Source organism: Vicia villosa, unplaced genomic scaffold (assembly GCF_029867415.1).
Source record: "Vicia villosa cultivar HV-30 ecotype Madison, WI unplaced genomic scaffold, Vvil1.0 ctg.004866F_1_1, whole genome shotgun sequence".
In the NCBI taxonomy this organism is placed as follows: domain Eukaryota; kingdom Viridiplantae; phylum Streptophyta; class Magnoliopsida; order Fabales; family Fabaceae; genus Vicia; species Vicia villosa.
The window spans coordinates 71858-80953 of NW_026706530.1; the positions used below are offsets into that span (position 1 = coordinate 71858).

Consider the following 9096-nt stretch of genomic DNA (forward strand, 5'->3'; position numbering starts at 1 on the left):
TTAGATGATCTAATGGAAGGTATGAAGATGAAATGCGAAGCTAAAGCCAGTTAGAAATTAAAGGGTAGGACAAATTTGGGGTATGACACTCATCAACCTTCCTAATATTAAAAGCAAAATACCTACAAAAGTCTAGTTGAAGAAATTTATTTTATTAAAAATTCCTCGTAGTAATATCATTGATTGTTTCAAAATTTTGTATTCTCCCTCTAGTATTAGCAAACATTAAAGAACACTCCCTAAACAACACAGACTGCATCAAAAAACTCAAATTTGGCAAAGTTATGAAGCAAATTAAAACCTTATATAATGCAAGCAATGAACTAAACATCTCAATCTGCTCAGCATTCAACATAACACCACAAAAATCTTTTAAAACAAAACTGGAATTAACAAAAACAAATGTCTTGAGCTGGATAACTGGATAATTAATCCTTAGAAGAACCATGTGCCAAAATCTAATTCATCCTTCTAATAAGTTCGTTGATGTATTCTTCCCTGTTGCCGGCATCACCACCTTCAACGTAATGATTTCTTTTCTTCTTCATGCCACCCAAAGGAGCTTTGAGCTTGAAAGGCCATAGGAAGTTGTTTGCCTCTCTGAAGTGAGGTCCAACAGTCAAGATCTCGTGAATCAGATCTTCAATGCAAATGATGCCGTGCTTTCCAAGAACCTATCAATGAATACCATATCAGAAGAAAATAGTGAGGCAACAAAAACAACTATGATAACAACACCAAAGATTAATTAGCCAAGAAAACACATTAGACACTGTCAAGCAATCAGGATTGCCTATTAAATCCTAACAAAATACATTCTGGCTTTATCAAATTGGATAAAATATTAGGCCAAAATGAGGGCCAATTTCATTTAGGCTAGACAGTGCAGATTTACTACTATGAGAATGAGAAGAAAGGAATCCAATTCAAAGACAGACCTGTTCGATGATAGAGTTGTCAGTCAAAGCAATTCTCTGCCTGTCAACCTTTCCATATCCCCTCTTGTAGATCAATTCCCTGACACTCTTCAGATTAGGATACCTGAAATAAATTGCCAAATATTAAGAACTTGCACTGTGTAAAAATGAAACAGTAAAAAATCTAATATACTACATTGTTTGAGATTTTGCATACCCATAGGTAACATATGGCTCTACCCTGTGGAGCATGTTAACAGTGGCTTTGTTGACTTTGAGAAAGACACCATTAAAGATCTGCATCCAGAAAAAATGGAAGTATAAGGATATACTATAATCATAGTATAAGTGTATAAATATTGAACAAGGAGCATTTGAGGAATATGAAGAGTGAACAAAATAAAAGAGAAATAATAAAGCAAAATAAAAATTTGGTAAATGGCTCAAATTAATATATCTAACATATCATTCTGACAAAAGAAAACATGCACTACAGGCTTAACTGCTAAACCAATGCATGGAGATAGTAAATCACAACTTATCCATAAATAATATTCAACTCTCTCCAAATGATACATTATGCCACATATGAATATCTAAACAAATCAACAAGGATGATCAAAAGTTCTATGAAAGGATCTGGAAATGAGAGCATGCAAATCCAAGAATTGACAGAATAACAAAACACAATACTGTGGGATGGGAAAACAAGATACAATAGTACAGTGCCTACATTCTCGGACATTATATTAAACTACAATTCAACTTGAAGCATTAACTTGTAAAATCATCTATAAACAAACAAACAAAATATTTAAACTAACAGCTAGACTTTCGACACTTTCTAATTGATAAAATAGATAATAACACATCAAGAACAAAATCAACTGCAGGAAGCAATTCATTGAGTTACCAAATAAAAAACAATCTGATCTATACCTGTCTCAAACGCAAAAGCTGCAAAATCTTCCTTGATTTTGGGTCCATGGCATTGATACTGAAATTCAAAAAATTACAAATTCCTATTAATAAAATCAACAATAACAAATAACCCACACATGATCCACACATGATACATAGGTAATGGCAAACTTACAAAAACTATATGACTTCTTTAAGTTGGGTCTAAAACTTTCCAACTTAAAAATTACATACATTTTATTTAATTTAGGGGCTAAAATGGGCCGTTTTCATATATCACTTTTCCAAAATAAAGACTAGCATAGGGTAAAGATTTTAAGTCCAAAACTTTAACATTGACACATTTACAAGAACTAACTAGTAGCAAATTATGTTATACCAAAAATAACAATAAGATAAATTACCCTCTGATCCTGACAATGAACAAGAGCTTAGCTTCAGGGTCAACATAAAACCCACCCTTAAGCTTAGCTTCACGCTTCAAGCTAATCAACTCCTTTTGCTGAAACACAAATCAAACAAACATAAACAACCACACAAATAAACAATTTCATTTCAATAAACCAACTCCATCAAAATCACCGCAATACCTGGTCATCATACTCCTTAGCGTACTGCTTGGCTCTGCTCCAAATGAGCTTCCTTGTCTCAGATCTCTTCTTCTTCGCTGACTCCTGTTCCTGCTTCTTCACCAAAGCCCATTCCTCGTTCCTCTTCTGCTTCTTCAAAACAGATTCGGGAACAACGGTTTTTGCTTCCACTTTGGCCATTCTATGGATTCACGAAATGGTATCAGAAAACAAAAACAGAGATCGGTGGAAAATGAAATATGAATACGGAATGAGGATGAAATTGAAGTGGAGAGAATTCTTACTCGTGCTGTTGTGGTGAGAATTGTAGACGGCGGAGGAAGCTCACAGAGCAATGAAATGGAGTGATTTATGAATTAGGGTTTTGTTAGACTTATGGACTTTGTGTTATATAGGATTGTGGGCTTTTCTTTTTCGGTTTTATGTTGGGCTTATGTAAATCATTAGATGTTATGTTAGCACACTCCTTTTCTACTACTAACATATCCTCTTTTTAATAGATTTACAACAAAAAAGTTATATATAAACAAGAATTAAAGGAATTAATATTAATAATAAGTAATTAATATATTACTTAAATAATTAAAATAATCACAAAAAAAATATTTTTACTAGGAATTTTCTTAATGATTGGTTTTAACATTTTGTTGGGACATGTTTCAATAAACTTCAAGTTTGCGTCATAGTATCTACGAAGTATTATTTGCTTTGGGTGTGAATGTTGCATCTCAAAATTTGTCCTCCTTGTTTCGTATTGACTCAATAGCTAGGCATGGCCCAATCCACTTCTGCATTCTGAACGGTCCAATAGTTATGGTTCGACCAGTTGAGGGCAAAGGGAAGCATTTTCCTCCATCTCCTCCGTTGGAGACGTATCCTCACCTGGCTAGAGAGCCAGCAAACCATCGTTGTCCTCGTCCAATCCTCCACCTACTCTAACATAAAGACATCCATTCTGCCCCCCACAATCAGGGGCAAATGGTCACCTGTGTTAGAACAAGATTTGTTCTGATCAATATTCTTGTTTTGATGATAACAATGTATATGAATTTTGTATAAGATAATGTGGTACTCTAATCCTATGCATTTTCCATTTCAGGAAATATATAAGGAGTATGCACAATTCAGCGCTAAGAAGCACTGACTCAGGAGGTTCAGGATTGCAACATCAGAACATGCTCTCGCAAGACATCAGAAGATGGTCAAGCAGAATCAGAACATGGTCTATGAAGCATCAGAAGAACTTGAGATCAGAAGCAGAAGCACTGAAATTCTCATGGTATCACGCTAAAGCACTTCAAAGTCAGAAGACAAAAAGATGCTCTGCACCAAGCTGTAACTCTGATTCTGATTATTCAAACGTTGTATTCACAAAATCTGAGATCAAAAGTTAGTACTAGATGACAGGCTATGAAGTCTAATCTCTGACTGACAAAAGGAACGTTAGAAGCTACAAAAGGCAGAGTCAGTAAAAGCAGAGAAAAGCATGGCTCGAGGTAGTTGACAAAACAGTGAAAACATTAAATGCAAAGCTGTCCAGTCACGCAACGCATTAAATGCATTCCAACGGTCTTCTTCTCAAACACCTATATATAGTGAAGTTCTGATCAGAAGCAGCAATGAATTCTTGGAAAACTTACTGAAACGCTGTTGAAATCAAAACACACAAACTTCATCTTCAACCTCACATTCTTTGTAATATTTAGTGAGTGTTAAGCTTAGAACTTAAGAGAAATATCACAGTTGTGATTATAGCTTTTTAAGAAGCAAATTCATACTCTTGTAAACATTTATTTTACATTGATTTGTAAAAGGTTCCTAGAGTGATCAGTGTGATCAGTAGACTCTAGAAGACTTAGAAGTTTCTAAGTGGTGATTTCCTAAAGTGATCAAGGTGTGATCAGTATACTCTAGAAGACTTAGAGTGTTTCTAAATGGATAACCATTGTAATCAAGATTGATTAGTGGATTAAATCCTCAGTTGAGGTAAATCACTCTAAGGGTGTGGATGGAGTAGTTTCGTTAACAACGAACCAGGATAAAAATATTGTGTTCATTGTTTTTATTTTAAGAGTTTTTAAAGTTACACTTATTCAAACCCCCATTTCTAAGTGTTTTTCTATCCTTCAATTGGCATCAGAGCACCGGTTCTAGGTGCAAGCACTTAACCGTGTTAGAAAAAGATTCAGGGTGAGAAAAACACCAAGTCTATATGGTTGATATTGTTACATTCACTTCTACATCTACTTCAAACGATCAACACAACAATGGAAATGGAAATGGATATTCTAGACCACCAGTATTTGATGGTGAAAATTTTGAATACTGGAAAGATAGATTGGAAAGTTACTTTCTTGGTCTAGATGGTGATTTATGGGACTTGCTTGCGGATGGTTACAAACATCCAGTAAATGCTAGTGGAGCAAAGATGTCAAGACAAGAAATGAGTGATGATCAAAAGAAACAATTCAAAAATCATCATAAGTCAAGGACTATTCTGCTGAATGTTATTTCTCATTCTGAATATGAGAAGATATCAAACAGAGAAACTGCCCATGACATCTTTGAATCATTAAAGATGACTCACAAACGAAATGCCCAAGTCAAAGAGACAAAAGCTCTTGCATTAATCCAGAAGTATGAAGCCTTCAAGATGGAGGATGATGAAAACATTGAAACAATGTTCTCAAGAATTCAAACTCTAACTGCTGGATTAAGAGTGCTTGACAAGGGATATACAAAGGCTGATCACGTCAAGAAGATCATCAGAAGCTTGCCCAGAAGATGGGGCCCAATGGTGACTGCATTCAAGATTGCAAAGAATCTGAATGAAGTATCTTTGGAAGAGCTGATCAGTGCTTTGAGGAGTCATGAAATAGAGCTGGATGCTAATGAACCTCAAAAGAAAGGTAAGTCTATTGCTTTAAGATCCTTGAATAAAAAATGCACTAACGCTTTTCAGGCGGAGGAAGAAGATTCTGAAGATTCAGAATCAGAAGAAGAGGAAGATGAACTGTCCATGATCTCCAGAAGGGTAAACCAACTCTGGAAGAGTAAACAAAGGAAGTTCAAGAACTTCAGAAGTTCTAAAAAGCCTGAAAGAGGATAATCTTCTGGACTCAGAAGATCTGACAAAAAGAAGGTCACGTGCTTTAAGTGCAAGGAGCCAGGACATTTCAAGAGTGAGTGTCCAAAGCTTCAGAGGGAGAAACCCAAGAAGAAGTTCCAGAAGAAGAAAGGTCTTATGGCAACTTGGGATGATTCAGATTCATCAGAATCAGAATCAGACTCTGAAGACGAGCAAGCCAACATAGCGCTGATGGCTACTGTGGATGCTGAATCAGAATCTACATCAGAATCAGACTCTGACTCTGAAGAGGTATTTTCTAAACTATCTAGAGGTGAGCTAGCTTCCAGTTTAGCTGAAATTCTTGAAATCAAGGCTAAACTTAGTATCAAATACAAAAAGCTGAGAAATCTCTTTGTATCTGAAACTAAGAAGCTTGAATTGGAAAATTCTGAACTCAAAGAAAAAGTTTTAAAACTATCCAAAGATGCTAAGTCATCTTCTGGTTCTGAAAAATCTATTCCAAGCTTGAACAATATTCTTAAAGAATATGACTTGAGTTTCAGGAAGTTCTTATCTAGAGGTATTGGTAGAAGTCAACTTGCCTCTATGATATATGCTGTTAGTGGAAACAAGAGAGTTGGCATAGGTTATGAGGGTGAAACCCCATACAAACTTGAACCTGTAAATGATATGAAAATCACATACAAGCCATTGTATGATCAGTTCAAGTATGGCCACTCCCATGATATTAGGCTCATTTCACATGCTAAAAGCTTTCACATTACACACACAAAGAAGCATGTGACACAAAATAGAAAATATCATGTTGCTCAAACTAAGGAATATCATGATGTACCTCCTTATAATTATCATGCTAAACCCAAGTTCAATCAGAATTTGAGGAGAACTAACAAGAAAGGACCCAAGAAAATGTGGGTACCTAAGGAGAAGATAATTTCTGTTGCAGATATCCTTGGCAGCAAAGAAGATAAAGCAAAACATGTCATGGTACCTAGAATCTGGGTGCTCGCGGCACATGACGGGAAAAAGGTCTATGTTCTAAGACCTGGTGCTTAAGTCCGCTGGTGAAGTCAAGTTTGGAGGAGATCAGAAGGGCAAGATAATTAGCTCAGGAACCATAAGTACTGGTAACTCTCCTTCCATAACTAATGTACTTCTTGTAGATGGATTAGCTCATAACTTATTGTCCATAAGTCAATTAAGTGACAAAGGTTATACATAATCTTCAATCAAAAGTCTTGCAAAGCTGTAAGTCAGAAGGATGGCTCAATCCTATTTACAGGCAAAAGAAAGAACAACATTTACAAGATTGATCTTCAAGATCTTAAGAATCAGAAGGTAACTTGTCTTATGTCTATTAGTGAAGAGCGATGGGTCTAGCACAGAAGATTAGGCCATGCTAGTTTGAGAAAGATTTCTCAGATTAACAAACTAAATATGGTCAGAGGACTCCCTAACATGAAATATAAATCAGATGCTCTTTGCGAAGCATGTCAAAAAGGGAAGTTTTCCAAACCTGCATTCAAGTCTAAGAATGTTGTTTCTTCCTCTAGGCCGCTAGAACTTCTACACATTGATCTGTTTGGCCCAATCAAAACAGCATATGTCAGAGGGAAGAAATATGAATTAGTCATCGTAGATGATTATAGCAGATGGACATGGGTAAAGTTCTTGAAACACAAGGATGAGTCTCATACAGTATTCTTTGACTTCTGCACTCAGATCCAATATGAGAAAGAGTGTAAAATCATAAAGGTCAGAAGTGATCATGGTGGCGAATTTGAGAACAGATTCTTTGAGATTTATTTCAAAGAAAATGGTATTGCCCATGATTTCTCTTGCCTTAGAACTCCACAGCAAAATGGAGTTGTAGAGCGAAAGAATAGGACTCTACAAGAAATGGCCAGAACCATGATCAATGAAACCAATATGGCTAAGCATTTATGGGCAGAAGCAATAAACACTGCATGATATATTCGGAATAGAATCTGTTAGAACAAGATTTGTTCTGATCAATTATCTTAGTTTTGATGATAACAATAATATGAATTTTGCTTAAGATAATATGGTACTCTAATCCAATGCAATTTCCTTTTCAGGAAATATATAAAGAGTATGCATAATTCAGCGCTCAGAAGCTTTGTCTCAAGGGTTCAGCATGCAACATCAGAACATGGTCTGGCAAGACATCAGAAGATGGTCGAAGCAGAATCAGAACATGGGTCTATGGAAGCATCAGAAGAACATGAGATCAGAAGCACTGAAGTTCTGATGGTATCACGCACAGAAGCACTTCAAGGTCAGAAGATCAGAAGATGCTTTGCACCAAGCTGTTTGACTCTGATGATATTCAAACGTTGTATTCACAAACATCAGATCAGAAGGAAGTACAAGTGGCAGGCTACGCTGACTGACAAAAGGAACGTTAGAAGCTATTAAAGGCAACGTCAGTAGACACAGCGTGAACAAGGCTCGAGGTAGTTGACAAAAGCGTATAACATTAAATGCGATGCTGTACGGAACACGCAAAGCATTAAATGCACTCAACGGTCATCTTCTCCAACGCCTATAAATATGAAGTTCTGATGAGAAGCAAGGTTAACGATTCTGAACAAAACGAACTTACACAATTTCTGTGAATATTAACTTGCTGAAACACTGTTCTATTCGAAGCTCAGAATCTTCATCTTCATCAAAGCTCACTACATTGCTGTTGTAATATATTAGTGAGAATAAGCTTAAACGTTAAGAGAAATATCACAGTTTGTGATTATAGCTTTTAAGAAGCAATTGTAATACTCTTAGAATTGATTACATTAAGTTGTAAGGAACTAGAGTGATCGTGTGGATCAGAATACTCTAGGAAGTCTTAGAGGTTATCTAAGCAGGTTGTAACTAGAGTGATCGTGTGGATCAGAATACTCTAGAAAGTCTTAGAGGGTATCTAAGCAGTTGTTCCTGGAGTGATCAGTGTGTGATCAGAAGACTCTGGAAGACTTAGTTGCTGACTAAGTGGAGAACCATTGTAATCCGTGCGATTAGTGGATTAAATCCTCAGTTGAGGTAAATCATCTCTGCGGGGGTGGACTGGAGTAGTTTAGTTAACAACGAACCAGGATAAAAATAACTGTGCAATTTATTTTTATCGGTCAAGTTTTTAAAGCTACACTTATTCAAACCCCCCCTTTCTAAGTGTTTTTCTATCCTTCAATTGGCATCAGAGCGCCGGTTCTAAGGTGCAAGCACTTAACCGTGTTTAGAAAAGATTCAGGAAGAGAAAAACGCTTCAGTAAAAGATGGCTGATGAAACTGCAAAGTCTACATCTACATCTGGCTCTGCTGAGCAACACAACGGTAACAATGGTTATACTAGACCGCCGGTATTTGATGGTGAAAACTTTGAATACTGGAAAGATAAACTGGAAAGTTACTTTCTTGGTCTAGATGGTGATCTATGGGATCTTCTGATGGATGGTTACAAACATCCGGTAAATGCCAGTGGCGTAAAGCTGACAAGGCAAGAAATGAGTGATGATCAGAAGAAGCTTTTCAGGAATCATCATAAATGCAGAACTGT

The 9096-nt window shown here is 36.3% G+C and overlaps 1 protein-coding gene across 1 annotated transcript; it reads right to left on the bottom strand.

Annotated features, from left to right (window-relative positions):
- Positions 1 to 282: 282 nt before the first annotated feature.
- On the bottom strand, positions 283 to 2851 carry LOC131642359 (large ribosomal subunit protein uL30y-like). The gene is made up of 7 exons (XM_058912619.1): positions 2713 to 2851; positions 2429 to 2609; positions 2243 to 2340; positions 1857 to 1914; positions 1135 to 1214; positions 939 to 1041; positions 283 to 674 (listed from the first exon to the last, which is right to left on the bottom strand). The coding sequence occupies exons 2-7, from the start codon at positions 2606 to 2608 to the stop codon at positions 459 to 461; spliced, it is 735 nt and encodes a 244-aa protein (XP_058768602.1). The 5' UTR covers position 2609; positions 2713 to 2851; the 3' UTR covers positions 283 to 458.
- Between the last annotated feature and the right edge of the window lie 6245 nt (positions 2852 to 9096).

Bases quoted from the DNA above. Each gene is read 5' to 3' on its own strand.
- LOC131642359 (XM_058912619.1), bottom strand. From the start codon at position 2,608: ATGGCCAAAGTGGAAGCAAAAACCGTTGTTCCCGAATCTGTTTTGAAG. The intron at 1,215-1,856 runs GTATAGATCAGA...TTCTGGATGCAG, and splicing joins AGCTTTTGCGTTTGAGACAG to ATCTTTAATGGTGTCTTTCT. The intron at 1,042-1,134 runs GTATGCAAAATC...AATTTATTTCAG, and splicing joins GAGCCATATGTTACCTATGG to GTATCCTAATCTGAAGAGTG.